Genomic DNA, 24,635 nt, shown 5'->3' with positions numbered 1-24,635 from the left:
GTCAGCTGGGAGCAGAGGTAAGCAGTAAGAATCTTAAAATGTACAAGTTCTGAGTTACTTTCAAATCCGACTTAAGAACAGCTTTAAAAATGTAACTCGTTCTTAAGCTTAGCGTGGCAGACAAAGAGATTATGTTCTTATCTTGATAGTATCTTTTCCAGTAGATAGGTGATAGGTTAAAGATTCCTAACAGTAGTTCTTCAATTTAATTTGTAGGTTCTTTCAGTACTCTGGAGGGTGTTTTATACCTTCCAGTATCTATCATTGCCTTGAAGTAGCATTTCTGGCATCCTCTTCAGTAAACACCAAAGCAAATTCATTCAATCTCTGCACCAGGCCTTTGTCCTCCCCGAGTGCTCCTTTTACCCCTTGGTGATCTAACGCTGTCCGAGGTGTGCGTTGGGAGTGTGTACGTACAGTATAGTGTATAAATGTGGCCATTTAATTGCTTTCTGCCCACTACTCTTGTGCTCCATTCTCCGGCCCTATGAGGAAAGACTAAAGAGGTTAGGGCTCTTCAGCTTGGGAAAAGAGACGGCTGAGGGGGGGGGGGAGATACGATTAAAGTCTACAAAATCCTGAGTGGTGTGGAACGGGTACAAGTGGATCGATTTTTTTTTTTTTTTTACAGCATCAAGATTTACAAAGATTAGGGGAGACACTCGAAGTTACAGGGAAATACTTTTAAAACCAATAGGAGGAAATATTTTTTTCAGTCAGTCTGGAACGCGTTGCCAGAGGATGTGGTAAGAGCGGTTAATGTAGCTGGTTTTAAACAAAGGTTTGGACAAGTTCCTGGAGGAAAAGTCCATAGTCTGCTGTTGAGACAAACATGGAGGAAGCCACTTCTTGCCCTGGATCAGGGGCCTGGAATGCTGCTACTATTTGGTTTTTTGTCAGGTACTTGTGACTTGGATTGGCCTCTGTGAAGACGGGATACTGGGCTAGATGGACCTGTGGTCTGACTCAGTATATTCTTCAGCAGTCTCCCTCTTTCCCTGCTACCCACCACCTATGCACTCTCCTTCTGCCGCCAAGGCTTCCTCCCTTTTCTTCCTAATTTCCCTCTCCCTGTACTGGCCTCTCTTTCTTTGCCTTTGCTCTAATTTGAATCCCTCTCTTCTTTCTCTCTGGAGCTGGTAAAAGATTCCTTAATAGAACTCTCTCATTCCAAGCTGGCAGATGGACAGATTGCCTGACCACCCTCATCTCATCTGCCCCATCGTACTCTTCCTTCAGGAAATCTCTCAAATCTTACCTCTTTGATATTTTTCTCGAACCCCTCCCCTCCAAATAACCAAACTCTACCACCTCTCCTTGCATAGTAAATCCACTTCAAACCGCATTATACAGTCTCTTTGCATCATATCTTGTTCTTAAGTTGCTCGCACTGTATTTTCACAGAATAAATATCTCCGCTGTTAAATGTACAGGCTCTTGCCATCGTAAAATCTGCATTGTTCTTCGCTGTAATAAACACCCATGCTGAATAATGTACAGTCCCCCTGCATTGTAAACTGCGCTCAACTGCATATTACATTCCCTGGCATTGTATCTTCGCTGTGTATGTACAAGTCTCTCTTACATTGTAAACCGCTCTGAACTGTTTGTGGTATTGCGGTATACAAAAATAAAGTTATTATTATTAGTTATTATTCTTATTTGTGTTCTACCCTAATTCTTGTTAACCGTGTCGAGCTTTACGAATGTAGAGATGATGCGGTATACAAACCTAAGGTTTAGATTAGATTAGATTATCTAACCAGTCAGAAATCCCTAAGGGCATCCATAGTGTGCACTAGTGGGTATGAACCACCAAAGTCAAGAAGTGTGGTATACTCTTGATATATTTAGCTGCATGCCAAGAGTAAATTTTGTGGTGCAGCACCCAGTTCAAGAGCCCCCCCCCCCCCATTCCTCTACCTAAGGAGAAAAAGGGCATTTACACATTCCTTTCTTTTTTAGTCAGCAAAGGAAAAAGAACTCAAGAGCATGATCTAAGAGGGAATCAGGCTCTCTCCGTGGAAGAAAAACCCCAAGACATCCCACCCAGACATTACATTACAGATTTCTATTCCGCTTGTGCCTTGCGGTTCTAAGCGGATTACAAATTAGGAGACTGGACAATTTCAGGAATATTACAGTACATAGAATCAGGAATGTATCAAGTTACAATTGTTAGTCTGGACGTTTCCAGGAGAAATTTAGAGCACATAGTAGATAAATAGTAGGTTGATGAAGTGAGTTGTACAATGTTTAGGTATAGTTATGGTGGGGTGGTCGTGTGTATATTTTCTAGTGCTATGTTGAGGTTAAGATGATGGAAAGTGTTTTTTGAAGAGATGAGTTTTGATTTCTTTTCGGAATTCTTTTATGTCTATTGATTTGATCAGTAGATTGGAAATGGTAGTGTCAATTTTTGCTGCCTGTGTAGCTAAAAGGGCTGTCGTATAGACGTCATGGCAAGTGTTGTGTGTAGTTCAATGAGGTCCAGTGCTGGGGATTCATCTAAAGATGGTGCAGAAAGAAGCCTAGGCTGGAGCAGGCGCTAGAGGGAGCTCAAGTGACAGACTGATGGGCACCGGCTGATGCAACAAGGCGACGCAGATGCCGCCGCCGGCTCAGCAGCCCCAGAGCGCGTGCCCGCCCGAATTTCGCCACGGCCAGAGCCGCTCCCCTTGACCGCGTTCCTTGTGACGTCAGCGAGGGGCGGGACCCCCGCAGCCGGCGCCGCACTGGCTTTTTAAAGAGGGGAGCGCGAGGAAAACGGGGGAGCGGGGACGAGGATCCGGGGGTGCGAGCGGCTGCGGAGACGAGCCGGACAGGTCAGTGCGTGCGGCGGCGGCCTCCCTCCACGTGTCCCTCCCCGTCCAGCGATGGGCAAGAGCTGCTCGCAGTGTCCTCAGCCTAAGGTCACCTCAGTCGTTCCCCCCCCCCTCTTTTGCTATTTGGACCCGCTCGGGAAGTCGCTCACTTGCATTGGTCGGGCTGCTTTGCCTTGGAGTTGGAGGGGGGGCTTTGTTGCATGATCGGGGCTGCAGCTGTCAGAGGGGCTTCAGGAGTCCGGGGTGGGGCTGCTGCATCAGGCACTGTAATTCTGCAGAAGTAAAAGTTGGGGGGGGGGGGGGGGATACCATTTGCTGCCTTCTGATCATCTCTTAATGCATTCTGCTTCATTTTGTCAATCGAGGTCCTTAGATTCCACTTGATGGATTGGACTTCTTTCCCTGCCATTCGATTGTAAATGCTTTCTGTCTTTATCTGGTTTTAAGTCCATTATTCTCATTTGTATTTTATCTGGATCCTATGTATTAGCTCACCTTGTTGTGAACCGCCTAGAACTTTTCTGGTATGGCGGTATATAAGAATAAAATTATTATTATTATCTTGCACCATATTTAAAAAGAACAAAGTGTCAAATAGCTTCCCCTCCCCCCCCCCCCCCACATGATCTACAGGCAGTCCCCGGGTTAATAATGAGATCCGTTTTTAAAAACTGTTCTTAAGCTGAATTTGTATGTCAGAATCTGTGTGTATTTCTTTTCCTGTACACATTAAAAAAACAGTCCTCAAAATAAATAGAAATAAAAGATAGGAGGTATACATTTATACACTCTGCCCGCGGCTGATCCAGAAGCACAGAGCAGTGGGAAGCTTTCTTTTTTCCTCCCAAAGTCTGAAACTACTATTCTTCCCACTTTCTCCATCTCCTTCAGGCCCCTCTTGCTTCCCTTTCCATCCATCACCTCTCCACCACCACATCCAACATTTCTCCTGGACCTGATGGGCCACCACATGAACGGACGGCTGGGCATGATGAACCTCTGGTCTGACTCAGCAGAGGCACGGCTTATGTTCATCTCTCTCCTCCCTATGCCTCACTCCTCTCCCACCACTGTGTCCAATAATTCTCTCTCTCTCTCTATGCCCAACAATTCTCCTCTTTCGTTCACTCAGACACCCAAGCTGAACAATTCTACCTTTCTATTCCCTCCTCACCACAGCTTCTCTTTTCCTCACTCCATCCTATATCCCAAGTTCATGCTCCCCGGCTTCCCTCCATTCTCTGACCCAAGTTTGTACCTCCCTCCCAAGGGTATGTACCTGTGTACTGGCTGCTTCCCTCTTCCAGCTGCATGTGTTTCTCTTCGCAAAGCAACAGGCAGTAGCTTCTACATGTGGCTGGCCCGGAAGCCTTCATTGTGAAGCCACTGGCTGCTGCCCACAGTTTTCCAAAGAGAAACAAGTGCGGCTGAACGGCAGCAGGAGGAGAGAGATGGCCAGTACACACCCATAGGAGGGGAGCAAAAACTTGGGACAGAGAATAGAGGGAGGAAGAGGGGCATGTTGGCACGTAATTAAGTCAGGCGTTTGTAATTCGTAAATCAGACAGATCTCTGGTGTTGCCAGTGTTTTCCAGCATAGATCTAAGGAAGGAGTAATGTGGATAGGGCCTGTGGCAGACGTTTAGGGGAGTGTATTGTATGTGAGCTGGGTTTGTGTATGTTGGGTGTGAGGAATTGGGAGGCTCAGTGGAAGTGTAAAAATGATGGTGATTTCAGGCCATAAGAATGTTTGTTTAGTTGATGTATGTCTCATTATTTAAAATGTTTGTCTCCCTGCTATTTTAAATTACTATGTACAACGCTTTGTACCTTTGGATAAGCGTTTAATCAAAATTTAAATAAACTATTAAACTAGGTGAGTGTGTAGATCAGGGGTCTCAAAATCCCTCCTTGAGGGCCGCAATCCAGTCGGGTTTTCAGGATTTCCCCAAAGAATATGCATCTCTGTGCCTGCACTGCTTTCAATGCATATTCATTGGGGAAATCCTGAAAACCCGACTAGATTGCGGCCCTCAAGGAGGGACTTTGAGATCCCTGGTGTAGATGGATGTGTCTGCAATTTTAATTACCGTTTACAATCCATTGTAAGAATCAAAAGTTGTGTTAAGTGGGAATGTAGCATAAAATAAAACCTTAAGACTCGTATATCTACATCAGGGGTGTCAAAGTCAGTCCTCGAGGGCCGCAATCCAGTCGAGTTTTCAAAATTTCCCCAATGATTATGCATGAGATCTATTTGCATGCACTTGCTTTCATTGTATGCTAATAGATCTCAAGCATATTCATTGGAGAAATCCTGAAAACCCGACTGGATTACGGCCCTCGAGGACCGACTTTGACACCTGTGATCTACATAATCAAACTAAAACAAAGTCAAAACCAATTACAAACTAACCAGTATTTGGTGGAAAGAGTAAAGGGGGGGTGTATGATTGTAGGCATTTGTATTGGTTTGAGTATGGGGGGGGGGGGTTGGGGTGGATATTTGAGAAACTGAGCCTCTTCTCCTTTGAAAAGAGGAGACTGAGAGGGGACTTGATCGAAATGTTCAAGATATTGAAGGGAATAGACTTAGTAGATAAATACAGGTTGTTCACCCTCTCCAAGGTAGAGAGAATGAGAGAGCACTCTCTAAAGTTAAAAGGGGATAGATTCCGTACAAACATAAGGAAGTTCTTCTTCACCCAGAGAGTGGGAGAAAACTGGAACGCTCTTCCGGAGACAGTCATAGGGGAAAGCGCCCTCCAGGGATTCAAGACAAAGTTGGATAAGTTCCTGCTAAACTGGTGAGACTGGACTCATTTGGAGCACTGGTCTTTGACCTGGGGGCCGCCACATGAGCGGACCGCTGGGCAGGATGGACCACTGGTGTGTGTGTGTGCTGTGAACTGTTTCTGTGTGGCTTTGCAAGTGAAGGTGAGGTGTTTTGGAAGTGTCCCTTGGCACCTCCCCCTCCCTCAAACTCCTAAAAAGCTTTCTGCGCTGCAAGTGTTATATTGCTGGCTAAGTCATTTGTTCCAAAGTGGATAACATCCAATCAACATTCATCCAAACTTTATAGGTCCAACGCAGCAAATTAGAAAAATGCTTACCATTCAATCGCCACATTTACTCCACAAGGTCCCACATTGTTGCTTTTGCTGCCTGAGAGATTTTTTTTTAATGTCACTGCCTCTCATATTGCCAGACAACTGGTTACTAACCATGCAACTCAACTCTTGAAATTTATGTCCATATTTCAAGCAACACTGCGCCATTGGAGCGTCAACTTTATTATTAAGAACATAAGAATAGCCTTACTGGGTCAGACCAATGGTCCATCATGTCCAGTAGCCCGTTCTCACGGTGGCCAATCCAGGTCACTAGTACCTGGTCAAAACCCAAGAAGTAGCAACATTCCATGCTACTGATACAGGGCAAGCAGAGGCTTCCCCCATGTCTTTCTCAATAACAGATTATGGACTTTTCCTCCAGGAACTTGTCCAAACCTTTCTTAAAACTAGCTACGCTATCCGCTCTTACCAAATCCTCTGGTATTGGGTATACAAAGACAATGTTCTATCATCCTTGTTTTGATTTGGTTTTTTTTGGAAAGTGGGGATATGCTTAATGAGATGTAATTTGGAACTGCAGTTTAAATAATTTTGAATATTTTTCTTTCATTTTGGGAAGGACTACAACTAGTTTAGCTATGTGCACCAGTATCTGTTTGTTTGTTTTTTTTAGAACGGGATGTTTTTTTTTCTCCACATAGAGCCTGTTTTACAAATCCGTGCTAGCAGCTGCTGCGCGGTAACGGCCCTGAAGCCCATAGAGATTTAGGGCTCCTTTTATGGGGGTTAGCGCGTCGGACATTTCATCACGCGCTATGGGGGTTAGCACGTTGGACATTTCATCACTCGCTAACCCCCGTGGCAAGCCAAAAAACTAATGCCTCGTCAATGGAGGCGTTAGCGACTAGCGCGGTAGGTGGTTTAACGCATGTTAAACCCCTACCACGCCTTAATAAAAGGACCCCTTAAAGGGCTTCGGGGCTGTTGCCACGTGGCTTTGTAAAACAGGCCCATAGTGGAGTTCTTTTTTACTCTGTTCTTTTTTTTTTTTTCCTGGTGATTATTGTCAAGCCAATGATCATATTTTGGGACTCCACTAAAGGCAGTATTCTGTGGTAGCTTTGTTGCCTGCTTTTGGCGCTTTTAAGGCTTTGTTTAATTTTTTTATGTTTTAGTGCTTTGTGGTCTTATCCCAATTCAAAGGTATAGCAAACATAGGTTTGGTGAAAATTGAATATTTAAATGTTTGCTTCTCTCAATAAGGGCTCCTTTTACAAAGCTGTGTGTTTAGCCACCATTGAACTGGCGTTAGGTTTTGACGCATAGAGCAGGGTTAGCGCGTGCTAAAAATGCTAATGCAGCTTTGTAAAAGGAGCCCTAAGTGTTTGAATTGAAAATAAGTAATGATTAAAAACAGCAGTTTGTAGCTCCAGTTTCTAGATCATTTATAAAAGTTAAATTGCACTGGTCCCAGCACAGATACCTGTGGCACACTACTATTTACCCTTCACCAGAGACAAATGACCATTCAACCCTACCCTCTGTTTTCTGTTCAATAATAGTTCTTAATCCACAATTCAACATTGCCTCCTATCCCATGACTCTCTTAATTTTCTCAGGAGCCTCTCAGAAACTCTTGAGACCAGGGCGAAATTGATTAAAATTGTGGTTTTCTACAGATTCATTCTTGCTGATATAATCTTAATATTTACAACCAGATGTCTTCCGACTAGGCCAGTTCTTGATGCACTGCTCAAAACAGTCCACTACAGAGTTCCATCCAACATCTTGTGGGGGGCGTTAGCGTAGTTCCACCTATCCTTTTTCAGAGTTGCTGCAGCAAAATGATTGTTACAAAAGTCTTTATTTCTGGGACACTGAAGTCTTTGGGTAGGAGGTGCAGCAAATGAACACTGCAACCATATGTTATTAGCTTGGTATTCTCTTCACGCGCTTCTAAATTTCTTCTCATCTTGGATACATTTGCAGCATTGTCTGTGACTAAACTGCGTACTAGACATTTGAATTTTTGTTCACATTTCATGATAGCTTTTGTTGTTACTTTCTGTAAGTATTCTGTTGTATTATCATTTCCTGAAGCATCAATTGTTTCTGCAAAAAACACATTTCCTTCTTCTGTTATACAAGCACTTACAACAGGATCATTGTGGACAATAATCCACCCATCAAGATTTGCCCAAAAAATTAAACATTGCATGAATATACAACCTCTTGTTACATAATTAAAAGGAGAAGTGCCAACGGCAGAACACCGCACCAGCAGGATATAGTAGGATTAATAGAGTACAAAATTCCATTCAAATATATACTTGTCTCTATTTCTTTCTTCTTGCAAGGAATAGCATTGATTGAGAGAGTGATGAATCTTTTGGAATTGCAATAGTAATCTCATCAGCGTAACCTATGTCCCAGAGATGACAAGTAAGGGGTGGCAAGTGAAAAACAAATGGCTCGTCTCCCCTTTCCCACTCCAATCTCGTGCATTACATCAGGCCTACGAGAGCTAAAATCGATGCCCAATCCAGTGCTCGCCTCTTCTGCCCTCTGCTTTTCTTTCTGTGATCCCTGGGCTGGTAGCTAAAGACACGTATGATCCAGCGTCATCTCCCGTTGACACAAGATCAGTGTTGGAATAAGAATGGCAAGATTTTGACACCATGGCTGCAAGAGAGATCATCAGATAAAATGCATCTCCTGCTGCTGGCTCAGGGATCCTCAAACATGCTGAAACAGAAAATTAGGACTAGGGGCTGGGCTGGCTCGCTCATCCTTAGTTGGACCACATGATAGTAACTGGTTGGCTTTTATGCAATAAGAGGCTTATTGAGAGTATGGACTCTAGAATTATAATGTGGTGTGAAGTGACAGGAAGAAAACTCATTGAGATTTTGATTTACAACTAATTGATTTCCAGGCTTTGGAAATAGAAAATAGTATTAAAATGTTGCCAATAAGAAGGTTTCTAAGCAGTCTGTAAAGATAATTGTTGGAAAGCATCAACCTGATTGGTTTAATCCAAGTTTTGGGTTTTGGTTGTTGGTTTTTTTTGGGAAAAGGCAGGGCCATCGATTGAAGAGACACTGCAAGAAAATTCATTTTCAGGAGGGTCCCTAACTCTGTTTCAGGAGCATTTTATGAATTTATAGGAATAAGATCACGGTAGCAAAGAAATGAATTATCTCTGAACAGTTATGTAATGAGGGTGATAGATCTCGATGCCTTTTTGAGCTATTATGGTAATTTACATAGGCATCAAGTTTAGAACTGGTAGGTTAACCTCAACCTAGTTTGGTATGGTTCCTCCCCCCCCCCCCCAAAAAAAAAAAAAAATAAGAGCCCTTGTTCAGCTTAGAAATACCATAGGTTGGGTTAACAGTAAATCTCAGGAGGAGGGATCTATGGATGATGGTGTTTTATTCAGAATCAGATGTAAACACTGGGGTGTAAGAAAGGTGAGGGTGATCAGGATAAATTTAGATTTTGGAAGTGAAGCCTTTGTGTAGTGTGGAAAGGAAATTAGGCCAATGCAAGGCCGAGTCCTTCTCATTAGACCCTGTTCTGACTGGTTCTCTGAAGGAGACATTTTCTTGCATAATAGAGCAGTGGTCCCCAACCCTGTCCTGGAGGACCACCAGGCCAGTCGGGTTTTCAGGCTAGCCCTAATGAATATGCATGGAGCAGATTTGCATGCGTGTCACCTCCATTATATGTAACTCTCTCTCATGCATATTCATTAGGCTATCGGGAAAATTGACTGGGTTGGACAGGGTTGGGGAACCCTTCCTCCAGGAGAGTTTCTTACCTCACACTCGTTGTCTAATCTCTTGTTTTAGGGTGGCAATAGGGACAGAAGATCGTTTGCCCAATCTCGAAATTACCATTTATAGACATATATTGAGAGATTCCAGTTTGATTGGTTACTAGATTGTATGAAAGCAGTGGGCACTGAAGGAGACAATCAAGGTTTCAAAAATGCTATAATACGGCCGAGTGCATCCTGTGGTATGCCCACAGGAGAGTGTGGCGTACTGGTTAGTGCTACAGCCTCAGTACCCTGAAGGTGCGGGTTCGACCCCGCACTGTTCCTCCTGGTGACTCTGGACAAGTCACTTCATCCTCCACTGCCTCGGGGACAATAGATTGTGAGCCCACCGGGACAGATGGGGGAAAGTGCTTGAAATACATTAAGCGCTTTGAATGTGATTGTAAACGACAAAAAAGGCAGTAACAGTGTTCCCCCTGTGAACTCGCAGTTCGCGAATCGCAGACTCGCTCATTCGCGGTCTGCTCCGACCGCCTCTTCCTGTAGTAAAGTTGGGCTACGCCAATCAGGAGCTGCGTGTCACAGCAGCTCCGGATTGGTGTAGCCAAACTTTACTACAGGAAGAGGCGAATCGGAGGAGACCGCGAGTGATTTTCTTCACCTGCCGGCACTCCAGCTGCCCTCTCCTGCCTTTTGACAGGCGAAAAACCGCATTTGCGGTTTTTCAAAATTTGCAGGGGTTCCTAGAACGGAACCCCCGTGAATTTCAGGGGAGTACTGTATAGAAGTCCCAAACCCTTCCCCTTTCCTTTGTAAGCTGCATTAGTGCCTAACACAGCTTAGTCAAAGGGCCCCTACATTTATCTCCAAAAATTCTTGTTACTCTGGTGGATGTTAATTCTCCCATTGCTTTGCTGCTGCTATTACTGCTAATTTAAATAGTGCTTCCAGATGTAAAACAAGTAAGACAATCCCTACTCGATAGAGCTTACAATCTAATTAAAACAGACAAATAGGGGTTAGGGGATTTCACACAGAGGGAATGATGAAACAGACGTGGGTCCTTTACAAACGAGTGGGAGTAAGGAGTTAAAAGCAGCCTCAAAAAAGTGGGCTTTGAGCCTAGTTTTGAACTCTTGTAAGAGACAAAGCTTGACGTACTGACTCAGGCAATCTGTTCCAGGCATTTGGCGCAGCAAGACAGAAGGGACAGAGTCTGGAGTTGGCAGTAGAGGAAAAGGGTACAGATAAGAGACGAATGGAGTTCTGGGGAAGTTATATAAGGAGAGAGAAGAGAGGAAAGATACTGAGGAGCTGCAGAGTGAATGCACTTGTACGGTATGTCAATAAGAGGAGTTTGAATTGTATGCGGAAGTGGATATGGAGCCAATGAAGTGACTTGAGGAGAAGAGTAATGTGAGCATAACAACACTGGCTGAATATAAGTTGTGCAGCAGAATTTGTAACGGAGGTGAGAGATGGTTTAGTGGAAGACCTGTGAAAAGCAAGTTGCCATAATCTAGGCGAGAGGTGATAAGAGTGTGGATAAGGAGTTTGTGCTCAGACAGGAAGGGTCTGATTTTGGTGATATTACAGAGAAAGAAGTGACAGAAGCGACAGGTATGGGCGGTCTGTTGTATTTATGCAGAGAGAAAGAGAGGTTGCGAGTGAGGCGACGGAGAGGATGAGAAGGTTGTCCACAGAAAGAGGAGAAGTGGGTTTAGGTGGAAAGATTGGCCATGTTCAGTTTTAAGTGGTGGTAGCGATGTTGGACAGGCGGCTGAGACTTGGGCCTGGATTTCTGTAGAAATTTCTGGTGTCGTCAGCATAGAGGTGATGCTGAAAACCGTGGAGGAGATCGGAGCACCAAGGGAATGCGCTTGCTCACGGCGTGATCCTGCATATGCTGCTGAATTGCGAGTATTCCAGTCATGCGGTTTCCTTATTTCTTGCTTTAAACCAGTGTTTGTTTTTCCTATGTCTTGTTGAGAACTTTAAATTGCTTATAACATTAAAATTTTTTAAAACCAGACAGGGTTTTATTAGTTTGCCTAGGTGGCTCCCTAGTATGTGACTGTGTAAGAGCGTTCCTATACATGAATGGTAATTGATTGGTTTGGGACCAGTGCCTGGTACTGGCATTCACCAGTAGGCCAAGCCAAAATCTTAGTCCGAGGATGAAATGCGACATAGTAACAAAACTATTGACAAAGTGTCTTTTCTCCTTCGGTTGCATATTCCTCCTCTCAATGTAACTCTTTCAAAAAGGGAATCATTTAGTTTCAAGCAGATGTTACAGGGAATAGTAACACCCTGGATTCTGTAACCAGCGCCCATGCCGGCGGCCACCTTCAAAGCTTGTCCGTCACGCTACAGCGCTGGTTACAGAATCGCACCTGATTCAGCTAAGATAGGTGGCTGAAGTGTAGGCCCGGAAAACCCTGGCCTACATTTCAGCCACCTATCGATGTCGCAGTGGGAATCTAACGCCAGCCCGCAGCTGCGTAAGATGATTGCAGCAGGGGAATTTATCCCCGATCAACTTAGTTGGCAAGACTCCCCGAAGCTGTGGCTTTGGGGAGTCCTGAAGGCTTAGCTGATTGGGGGGTGGGGCAGGGGGGAATTCCTCTTTCGTGATCAGTTGAGTCGGCTGTGGTGGACAAGAGCACCCCCCTCCCCAATCGGCAGGAGGGATTCCCACTCCCTTCTACCTGACACCCGCCCCTGAAATTGGTAGGAAGGATGCCCACTCCCTCCTGACTGACACCCCTGATATCCTACCTCAAAGCCCCCTGAACCTCCAACCCCCTCCCCCCTACAACCCCATACCTGAAATGAAAAACCAGCAGGAGGGATGCCCCCTCCCTCCTGCTGGCAGGCCCACCTTTTCAAAATGGCAGGCCTTCCTCTTCTCAGTTCATCCTGGGATGCACCGGGGAGGAGCGTAAAGCTCCGATTGGCCCAGCTGCCTAAGGCCCCTCCCATAGGCTCAGCTAATCGGGGATAAAATCCCCTGCTACGATCAGCTTATGGCAGCTGCGGGCTGGCTTTAAGATCCCACAGTGGCATAGATAGGTAGCTGAAATATAGCCCAGGTCTACACTTCAACCACCTATCTTGGCGTGAATTGCAACTAGATATCTGCTTTAGCCCACCTAACACCATTTCTGGCATTGGCAATGCCTACTGTGGCGTTCCACGACCTAAAGCAGCTACCTAGATGTGATTCCGGCACTTCATATATAGATATCGGTAGGCACTTAAACCTTGCCATTTTTAACAGCATCTTTCAATTAACTTAGCTGCAAGCAGGACCCCTATCAACGCCTAAGTTTAGGCGCTGGTTTTAAAAATTTCCCCTTTAGTCTTTGAGATTAGCAGGGTTAGAGTAGGGGTTCATGAGGCCCTGAATCAAATTCACTGTTTTTATTTGTTTTAGATCTTAGTGACTTAAATAAATAAATAGCATTTTACATCTTTTTTTTTTCTTTTTGCACATTGTGTTTTTTCACATTTAGGACCCCTTTTACAAAGTCCACTGCAAATGCACCAAAGCTCAAAGGAACTGAATGGGCTTTGGTGCTTTTACAGGGGGGGGGGGGAGAGATCACTACTGCAGCTTTTGTCTTTTATTTTGCAGTTCATTATTCATCATCCATCTTTGTGTTATATTTAACAAAGCTTGTATGCAACAAATCACCATTAATATAATAAGTGGGGTTCCTCATTTTTATCTACATTCTTTCAACCTTAAGAAAATAAGTGTGTACCAGACTGTTCTCCAATATTTTTTATTAGTTTTATTGTTGTTGTACACTTGATTGCAATCTTTCTATTGACATCAGAAATATCACATTCTTTAGACCCCACCCACACCCCTCCCTCCCTCCCAGTCATCTTTACCAGGAGCGATATAAAAACATAAGAATAGCCTTACTGGGTCAGAACAATGGTCCATCAAGCCCAGTAGCCCGTTCTCACGGTGGCCAATCCAGGACCCTAGTACCTGGCCAAAACCCAAGGAGTAGCAACATTCCATGCTACCAATCCAGGGCTTCCCCTATGTCTTTCTCAATAACAGACTATGGATTTTTTCCTTCAGGAAATTGTCCAAACCTTTCTTAAAACTAGCTGAGCTATCCACTCTTACCACAACCTCTGGCAATGCATGCCAGAGCTTAACTAGTCTCCGAGTGAAAAAATATTTCCTCCTATTGATTTTAAAAGTATTTTCCTATAACTTTGAGTGTCCCCTAGTCTTTGTAATTTTTGACGGAGTAAAAAATCGATCTACTTGTACCCGTTCTACTCCACTCAGGATCTTGTAGCCTTCAATCGTATCCCCCCTCAGCCATCTCTTTTCCAAGCTGAAGAGCCCTAATCGTTTTAGTCTTTACTCATACGAGAGGAGTTCCATCCCCTTTATCATCTTGGTCGCTCTTTGAGCGAGGGCATCTGTATGCCCTAAGTGCAATGCACTGAGGGCATCTGTATGCCCTAAGTGCAATGCACTCTTATCTGTGTAAATCAATGAATACCATACAAGACAGAATTAAAACCATGTCTGTACTCAACACCTGATCAGACCCTTGTCTGCAGTCATGCCAAACAACTAAGTAAATGCTGGAGTGATGCACCTGGGTAAGAAAAACAAGGAACATGAATACAAAATGTTAGGTGCAGCATTGGGAAAGAGCGAGCAAGAAAGGGATCTGGGGGTACTGATAGACAAGACCCTGAAGCTGTCGGCTCAATGTGCAGCGGCAGCAAACAGGATGTTGGGCATGATAAAGAAGGGAATCACGAGTAGATCAGCGGATGTCATAATGCCGCTTTACAGAGCAATGGTCAGACCACACTTGGAGTACTGTATCCAACATTGGTCTCCCTACCTGAAGAAGGATATAACCCTGTTGGAGAGGGAGCAGAGGCGAGCCACGAAGCTAGTAAAAGGCATCGAGAATTTGAGCTACAATGAACGCCTCGGAAAACTGGGATTGTTCACCCTCGAGAAGAGAAGGCTGCGAGGGGATATGATAGAGACTTTCAAAATAATAAAAGGATTCGACAAAATAGAGCAAGAATCATTGTTATTCATATTGTCAAATGTGACTTGGACAAGGGGTCATGGACTGAAACTGAGGCCCAGGACAAATATCAAAAAGTTTTGTTTCACACAGCGAGTGGTGGACGCTTGGAATGCTCTCCCGGAGGAGGTTGTGTCGGAGACCACCATTTCAGGATTCAAGAGCAAGTTGGATGCACACCTTCTTGCAAAATACATTGAGGGATACGGGTAAACAAGGTCTTCAGCAGGGAATACCTGGATTGATCTCCGCGCGTGTGGGTCACCGGACTGGATGGACCTAGGGTCTGATCCGGTGAAGGCATTTCTTATGTTATGTTCTTATGACTTTTCACATATCATTCCACCACTCTCACTTCCCTTTCCCTACGGACCCATCAACAAAAAGGTACAAATATATGCATTCATATAAAGAAATACCTAAGTCTAATGGCAGTTTAATCATTTTGTTCAACAGGATCCAGCATTCCTTGTGAGGCTGAGCCAACCAAAACAGCTCCTAAATAATCTGGAACATCTGTCAGCCCGGGTTGTCCCCATGACCAGCAAAGCACTGCTCCATAACCACCCTATCAAACAAAAGAAGATGCCATTTGTCAAACTGTGGGGCATATTTTTCTCTCCAATTGAAGAATGACTTTCTTCCCCCATCCCTGATGCGTTATATAGAAATTATTGCTGACTTTCCTACAGTGAAAGGTCCTCCTGGACACCCTGAAAAAGTATACATGCTGGTCCGAATGGAAAATGGTGACTCGGGAACCTCAGGACACCCCCAAAACATGTGACCTAAAGTAGTCCTGGGTGCTGCACATTTTGGACAACTTCCATGCATTGTCAATTTAGCTCCAAAAGCTCGTCACAGGGTTGTATATATACATAACAGATATTTATACTCCAACTCTCGAGTTCCCTTCCCTATATATTCTTCCCCCTCCCCTCCTTACCTGCCTTTAATTTTTTTTTAACTTCAATGTCATTTTGAATCTTTCCCTCCTGTTTTAATATTGTCTTGTCTGTGTCTTGTCCACATATTGCCCCATTTTTTTTAAACTTAAATTTTAGCATTGTAAACTGACCAGATACTTGTTGATGGTCGGTATATCAAATTGTGAATACATTTGAATTTGGTACTCGTATCTAATCCCACCACCCCTGTGAACATTTAGATAATATGGTCAATTCATAAATTCAAAACTGGCCAAATTCCTCATTGATCCATTGACTTCTTATGTTCTCCAATTTTTTTAAATTTTTATTCACACAATTTATCTTAGTCATTCTTCACCATATGGCCACCTCTCCCAACTCTTGAGTAAGCATGTTGATAAATAGCCTAGACATAGCTTTCCAGATTCTTTGAAGTACAGTAAATCTGTTATCATTTTGCCCACTTCTCTCCAGACTGCTGCCAATCCACGTGTAGAACTATGATGAAATCTAGCAGGAAACCATCAAAAATATCTCCTCAATAATTTTCTGTCCTCAGTCCAAGGCACTGGTCTACCTTCATGGGGAGTCCATCCCCTGAAATGTTAGTTGTTTTCCTTGCAAGAAGGCATACTTATCTGGCTGTGAAAGATCGAATAAAGGGTGAAGCGCTTCAAAAGGAAGAACTTTGCCCTTATCTAGCATCTCGTATCCGCCTCCAATCCCTTAGCCCTCCATCATTTAAAAACCACATTATCAATACTGGGAATAAAATCCAGATTCCCCACGAAGGGAACTAGAAGGGCTGCCAAAGATCTGCAGCCTAACCTATGACAAGAGCCTCTCGTGCGTTGAGAAATACTAACTTGCAATGAAGCGCAAATGCTTCGCAGGGTTGTGGGTGAAAGTAATCTGATTCATTGAACCAACCCCTGAGAGGTCTCGCGGCACATACCAGGTTGTGTACACTTCCCTCTCCATATTCGCGGTGATAGAACAGCATGGCAGCGAATACAGAAAAACCCTGTAAAAAAAAAATCCTAGAAAAGACACAAAACCGCGAATAACCTGATTTTCTCTGTGCATCGCTTGGAGCAGCGATTTCCTGCTCCCTGAGAGATCTGACGACGAGCCCTCACCATTATCAACAGATGAAAATCAATTCACTTTGCTCTTCCTGACCCGATTTAGTGGCCGACATTGATGGCCAATGCATGTATCATTCGGTAACAAGCGACTGTTTGCCCACCAGCTTTCTTCACCAACACACAAGAAAACCTTTTAGAAAAGCAGGGCCAGAAAGGCAAGTACGAGGGAGCTCAAGCTCACCGACATTGTCAGTTTACATACCTGAGCCAGTAGCTGCCACGAGTAATGCCTTTTACTAGACCTAAAATCATTTGTGAAGCCTCAAGGCAACCCTACAGAACGCTGGGAGGATCGATTTTTCTCTGTGCAATGCTTGGAGCAGCGATTTCCTGTGATATAAATTTGGGGGCAGAACCTGCGTACGAAAAACCGTGAATGACCCAAACCGCGGTTAATGAAACCGCGAATATGGAGGAGGAAGTGTAATTTCAGATCTAGCAGGCACCTTCCTCACTTGTTTCTAGGACACATTAAAGTGTACTTCCCCCATAAAGATTTGCCAAGTGCCCTAAATGGAATCTGGAGATTTCAGAAATGAACATGCAAAGGCAGAGACTGATGTATGTATAGTCAATGGGAGTCCAATCAGCATGTTAAACAAGAACATTTTTCCAGTGCTATTGCTAGTTTCTCTCACATCTACAAACATTTCATTGAGGATAAAAAAACACTTGATTCAGCTCTGACATTAACCCCTAAGTACCGGACTGAATTCTTCTCTTCCTTCAGAGGAAAGAGAGGCCCACTGATAATATCCACTCAAATTTTAATTGTATTTATTTATTTAAAAAATTTTTATATCGCCAAAGACTCGGTGGTTTACAGAATTTACATACATAAAAATATATAACACAAATACAGTAAACAAAACTCTATCAACATACATATAACTAACCTCATCAAATAGTCTATGGGCTCCCTTTACAAAGGTGCGCTAGCGTTTTTAGGGTACGCTACAATGCCGTGCATGCTAACCCCATGCTACATGGAAAATACTAATGCCAGCTCTAGTGTATGGGGCATTGTTACGCGCGCTAAAACTGCTAACGTATTTTCGTAAAAGGAGTACTATATGTTGCATTCTTATGTTTTTGATGTACAGTTTTTAATCCATTCATGTACACACATACAATAATTTACTATTTGTATTCATAAAGGCAGTTAATAAAGCTCAAATAAATAAGTTAATACAAATCTCTTTCTTAAGACATATTTAATACCCATATATATAAAACAGATGGAGATGCCTCAATGTTTCAGTACAATTCTGACATCTAGTGGCTAGTTTTGGTATTCACTGTTTCTCTAAATTGAACATAGAGTACGTTTTTTTAACATACGTTTTTAAGACAAATATTTAATACCACTTTTTTTTATTTATGCTATATATACAGTTGGATTATTCATTTCTTTCTGTTCTTTTTTTGTGTTTGGTTTTTTTTTAATTTGGAGACTCTTCCACTAATATGTGAACAGCCACATTCTGGATTTTGTGCAATCTATGCAAATTTGACTGAAGACCTTCCAAATGAACTGAATTACAGTAGTTCAGTATACTAAGTACCAGAGATTGGACCAGTATTCTGAATACAATGGGACTAAAAAAAAGACTTAATGCATGGATGGGAGAACATCTCAGGGGAGGAGACATAGGCATCCTGGGACTGTCGGCCAAGTCTCTTCCCTGAAGAAGCCCTTTCTGGAAACGTCAATCGCTCCTCCTACACTTACTTGCTCCACTTCATCACTTCATCATGCTTCTATTCCTTTCTCTCCTCTCTTCTACCTTCCAAAGTATTTAGATCAATGCTATCTTGTTAAAATGTTTATTTTCTTTTTATTTTTCCTCTAACTCTACTTTTCACTTCTCTATTACCCTCCAGGTACTTTAGTTAGATTGTGAGCCTTCGGGACAGTAAGGGAATTTTTCAAGTACCTTTCTTATTTCTAATCTTAATGTATATTTTCTGTAAACCGCTTAGAACCTAACGGATGTAGCGGTATATAAGAAATAAATTACATTACATTACATTACATAACTTCCAAAGAGTGAAGAAAGATTATTTTTTTTAACCAAGGCATTTGTAAATGGTTTTTCATAGTTAATTCTTATCCAGGTAAACACCCAAAATTTTAATTTCTGGATCGATAGTGTAGTCTGTCCCATCTACAATCAGTTCTTTTTTCTATCATTTTATTAGAAGGGGAGGCATAAAAAAGATTCATTTTATCAGCATTAAGTTTTAATTTATACTCCCTCATCCAATTATTCACTGTAAAAATAGTCTCCTGAATAATATTCCTGGAAGCTGAGCGACAAGAACTGATAGGAGCAACAATAGTAATGTCATCAGCATAGCTGAATATTTTCAAGCTAAATAAAGATAATCTCCGAGCTAAAGAGGCCAGATAAATATTAAGAGTGCAGGAGACAATGGTGAGCCCTGTGGAACCCCACACGGGTTACTCCATCTATTTGAGTATGAACCATTAACATATACCTAAGATATCATGATCTACAAGATCAAAAGCTGAACTAAGATCAAATTGCAGTAAGAGCATTGCAGTACCTTTACTAAACCAATTATATCAATAATTCAAGTGCGAGATGATTAAAGCCTCAGTACTATGCAAAGGTCGAAAACCTGATTGTGAGACATGTAGGAAAGGAAACAAATTCAAACAGTCCAATAATTGATGGTCTACTATTCCCTCCATTAATTTCACGAAGAAAGGTATTGAAGCTACTGGCATATAATTGCTAACATCTGACAAGGGAATTTTTAACAAGTGGAGTAATCACACTATGCCCTTTACTTTTTGGAAAGCTACCTGTCACCAGACTATGGTTTAACCAATTGAAAAGATCTTTTTGAAAAGTAAGGCTAGAGACTCTCTTAACCGAAGAAGAGCAAGAATCTAATGAACAAGATGATTTGGAATATTTTGCATATAGAGTTTTAAACTGAAACCAATCCAGTACTTTAAAAGAACCCCAATGCAAATCTGCAAAATATTCTGATACAGGAAAATCAAAATGAGTAGTAGAGCAGGAATCTCTAGATGACTTTATTTTCTGCTTGAAATGCAATGCAATCTCTGTAGATGAAGGGGCCGAAGCTTGAGGTGCTTGTGACAGGTTGGAAACATCAAAGATGGAAGCGACTCATTTGGAAAGTTCTTTTGTATCCGGTTTGGTTGGGTTAACCTTCACTAAATAAATTGCTTACGTTTTTCTTTTATTTTCATTTTATACTCCTTTACACTCGTACGCCAAGATAATTTGTCCTCCACTGATTTTGTTTTTTGCCAACAACGCTCTAGTTGTCTTAACGAGCGTTTACAATTTAATAATTCAAGATCGTACCAAGGCTCATTTTTTCTTTTTAGTAAAAGATAGCCAGATTTTTGGGTTCCAAACTTCATCTGAAATGTTAATACTGGGAGATGAAAAATTCAGCTTAGTTGAGAAACTAACAAGATCCAATTGGTGACCCAACTGATGGGTCACCATAAGTGTTAGAAGTGAATAATTCAAAGAAGCTAACAATTCCTTTAATTCACCAACTAAATTGTCATTCTCCTATTCTAAATGTAAAGTAATTTCCCCCAATAAAAGATCATAAGATGAAACTAAAGAATTTGTGCAATAAAAAAACCTTGAAAATCTCATTTTGCCCTAGACTAGGGGTAGGCAATTCTAGTCCTCGAGAGCCGGAGGCAGGTCAGGTTATCAGGATATCCATAATAAATATGCACGAAATAGATTTGCATCTCAAGGAGGCAGTGCATGCAAATCCATCTCATACATATTCATTGTGGATATCCTGGAAACCTGACCTGGCTCCGGCTCTCGAGGACCGGAATTGCCTACCCCTGCCCTAGACCAACTCTGAGGTGGGATGTAAAAAAGTAGACAAAACAAAAAATCCTTTAATGTGGGGCTAATGGAGCTATCGGTGGTCATTTTAGTGCTGGAACTGCTAGGGGCAGAAGTGAGTGGGGAACACTCCTACCTGGGAAACCCAAGCTCTGCAAGGTGACATTTTGTTTCAGATGGTCACAGAGAAAAAAAATTGACTAGAAAGCAGTCTGCCATGAAAGAGGTATTATTTTAGTACTGCTCTGGAATTTTTCGTAAGTTGGAGAATTGATTGCCTGTGTGAATCCTATTTAGGAGTTTAGGTCTTTATCTGTTGTCATGTATTATTTCTGGGTTTAAACTCTCTGACCAACCAACCTAATATTCGGAAAATAGTGCATCATTCCCTTCCGGTGAGAATGCTCTTTATTCTGTTTGTATTCTCTCAAATGTGCCCACCGGATGTCCTTGAACTGTGCTGTTAGGAATAAACGATGTGTTTGGCATCTGATTTACCAGATCCTTAGCAGACTCAGCTCAGGAGTCATGCCAGTCTGGATTTCCACTCTCTCGCCCCTTTATCTACCTCTTTTCCCTCTATCATGTTTATTTCTATACCACTTATATTCCAAGTGGTTTACATTCAGGTACTTTTATCATATTTCTCTATCTGTCCAGGCGGGCTCAAACTCTTATCTAGTGTACCTGGGACAATGGGGGGATTAAGTGACTTGCCCAGGGTCACAAGGAACAGTTCTGGGCTCTCAGCTGTCCAGCCATTTTTCTTTTGTACCCCACCTCTCCTCTCCAGTTATCTCTATTTCTTTCCCCCTCATCCATTCTCTGCCCCTCTCTCACATATTTCATCTCTTATTCTATCTATGTAATCCCTTTGTCCCGCCTTTCAATCCTCTCTCTTGGTCATGTCTCCTCTTTTATCCCCCCCCCCCTTGCTGGCTTATATGTGTCCCTCCAGAAGTTGCTGCTATGTACAAACATGACTTGTGTAATGGTTATGATCACGCTAGTCCTGTTAGCCTTCTTTTCTCAGGAAGCATTCCATTCATGCCCACTCTCTTAGTTTGACAGCTTGGTGTGTTTTTAGTAGGGACCGCTTCGCTGCATGCGCAACTAATCGATGTAGAGAGAGAGCGAGTGAGATGGTGCTTGAGCAGGATTTGAGTTGGACGCCACTGTGCGAGCGGGCAAAATGGTAACCTTTTCCTATGTTGAATGTGTAGAAGAGAAGCAAGCAACCTATCCACCCTGGCTGTTTGAAAGAATGGATGCGAAGCGGTGCTACATTAATTAAGAGCAGAAAGATCAGGGAGATGAAAACAAGTTAAAAATTAAACTATCCTGTTGGATATCCAGAAGCTAAAGTTGTCTTTAAAGATTTATAGCAGCAGAGTTTTGGTTTCAGAGGTGAAAAGTCAAATTATGGAAACTGCCTAGTGTGGACCTCACTGGCATTATAGCTTCATGCGTACCAGGATTCTGGCTAGGGTCTAGAGATGCGTTTTGATTTATTGTTCTACTTCTCTTGCAGGAACTAGAGATGACTACTTCCACATCCCAGAAATATCTTCTCATCTTTGACTTTGATGAGACCATTGTGAATGAGAACAGCGACGAGTCTGTCATCCATGCCGCACCCTCGGGGGAGTTACCGGAATGGTTACGCCGGACTCTTCAGGAAGGATTTTACAACCAGTACATGCAACGAGTCTTTGAATACTTAGGTGACAGTGGAGTGCACATGCATGACCTCAAAGCGGTGTACGAGGCACTCACGTTCTCTCCATATATGCAGCAGCTGCTACATTTCCTCTCCCTGAACCCTGAGCCTTTTGAGATCATCCTCATGTCTGATGCCAACACCTTTGGCATTGAGAGCACCCTGAGGGCAACTGGCTTCTTTTCTCTCTTCCATAGAGTCTTCAGTAACCCTTCTGGCCCTGACAAGAGAGGATACCTCACTCTTGCCCCCTATCATTCGCACAGCTGCCCACACTGTCCCGCCAACATGTGCAAGCATAAAATCCTAAGTGAATACCTGTTGGAAAGAGCTCAGCAGGGTATTAGCTTTCAGAAGCTCTTATACGTCGGGGATGGTGCTAATGACTTTTGTCCATCCACCCTCTTAAGCCCGATGGATGTTGCCTTTCCCCGCAAGACCTACCCCATGCACCAGAAGATTCAAGAGATGGAGAAAAACCAGCCTGGGGCCTTCAAAGCCCAAGTAGTCCCCTGGGAGTCAGCAGAGGTCATTCTGCAGTATCTGCAGTCACTGTTGAAGAGATCTTGATTGGTGGGACACAGGAAGCTCCTCATACCCTCCTCTGAGTAAGGGGAACTTTTATTCTATATAAGCATAAAGCATGAAGATTTTAATAAGAAGTTTTATCCCTTCTATTTTAACATAGCTGCATCTCCAGACTATACATCCAACATTTTCTTCATCAGAAATTACAGAATAAACTGGCAGAAGCTAAAAGTAGAGCCATGAAAATAGTCTGAAGGGTTATATATCTCATCACTTGAACTGTGCAAGTACCTATATAATTCTGTGCAGTTTACAAAAGAAGGCTATATCGATCCTAGCAAGTACAACTAGATTTTTTATACATCTTAGGTTTCCAGTTTAAAAGATTACAGAAAAAAATTACAAAAAAAAACCCTATAAATTAAGTTCTGGATAACATACATATTTAAAATAAAATAAAAATTCATTGCTTTTCTAAATTTGAAATAATTTTTCAACAACTTTTAGTGAGGGGAGGCAAAGTATTCCAGTCCAATCTACAGCAGGAAAATAGAAAAATCATCTAGTTTTGTAACGTTCATCATATATGATGATGCGTTCCTTACCAAAGAGAATTCTAAAAGCTAGCGTACACAATTTAAATTGAACTCTAGCCTCAATCAGAAGCCAATGAAGCTTAAGAAAAAATTGGAGAGAAATTCTGTCAAACTTATGAACAGAATATATCAGTCTTAACAGCAGCATTCTGAACTGTTTGTAATTTCCTGATTAAAGATTTCCTGAACCTGCCAGAATTGACAACATTACAGAAAACAACAGAAATTGAATTCTCAACGTGTGACCGTTTTCCTTTCTTATTTGGCTGATTACAGAATCTGGAGTCTCTTTTACCACCTTCTGCTCTTTCACTGAAATGCCAGTCTATACGCTTTCACCTCACTGTGTTGGAGCTGAAAGACTCGCTTTCTCTTCACTAATAAACGAGGCACCCATTCCTCACAAAGAAAGCTTATCATGACCTTCGCATAATACTGTGCAGCCTTTCAAAAGACCAAAACACTAAAGTTCATTCCTGGGAGGTTCTGCAGGAATCATGTTGGGTCATCTTTTACAAGAGCTGCCCAAAATTCAGACTGATGTTGCTGATCTTATCTCATTTAATACAACTGGCAGAAGCTAATGGAACAGTGGTCCTAACTGCCCCAGTGATAATCCTTAAAGGGCTATAACATTAAACCGGATCATTATGTTTTGGGGCTAAATCTAGCTTATTTTTATCCTGCTATGTCACCCCCTAGTGCAGGGGTGGGCAACTCCGGTCCTCGAGGGCCAGAATCCAGTCGGGTTTTCAGGATTTCCCCAATGAATATGCATTGAAAGTGGTGCATGCAAATAGATCTCATGGTTAAGGGGCTGGAGGAGCTGCCGTACAGCGAAAGATTAGAGAAACTGGGCCTCTTCTCCCTCGAACAGAGGAGATTGAGAGGGGACATGATCGAAACATTCAAGGTACTTAGTAGATAAGGACAGGTAGTTCACCCTCCAAGGTAGGGAGAACGAGAGGGCACTCTGTAAAACTGAAAGGGGATAGATTCCGTACAAACTTAAGAAAGTTCTTCTTCACCCAGAGAGTGGTAGAAATCTGGATCGCTCTTCTGG

General features: G+C 42.7%; 1 protein-coding gene across 5 annotated transcripts in view; it reads left to right on the top strand.

Moving 5' to 3' along the window:
• Positions 1-24,384, top strand: part of PHOSPHO1 (phosphoethanolamine/phosphocholine phosphatase 1) — a 65,761-nt gene extending 41,377 nt beyond the window's left edge. Inside the window, exons 1-2 of one of the 5 annotated variants that reach the window (XR_004536714.1) lie at positions 2,719-2,825; positions 15,227-18,564. Coding sequence is in view for 4 of the 5 variants with exons in the window: in XM_033917425.1 (XP_033773316.1) it covers positions 2,877-2,912; positions 22,260-23,018 (795 nt within the window). In the remaining variant the exon portion in view is untranslated. Of the gene's footprint in view, positions 1-2,718; positions 2,913-10,897; positions 11,022-15,226; positions 18,565-22,259 lie in introns of those variants that run through there. The other 4 variants (XM_033917427.1, XM_033917425.1, XM_033917429.1 and 1 more) reach the window with 4 other exon arrangements.
• Positions 24,385-24,635: the final 251 nt, after the last annotated feature.

Source organism: Geotrypetes seraphini, chromosome 13, assembly GCF_902459505.1.
Source record: "Geotrypetes seraphini chromosome 13, aGeoSer1.1, whole genome shotgun sequence".
In the NCBI taxonomy this organism is placed as follows: domain Eukaryota; kingdom Metazoa; phylum Chordata; class Amphibia; order Gymnophiona; family Dermophiidae; genus Geotrypetes; species Geotrypetes seraphini.
Note: the sequence above shows the minus strand (reverse complement) of the source record. Positions and strands in the feature narration are given on the sequence as shown.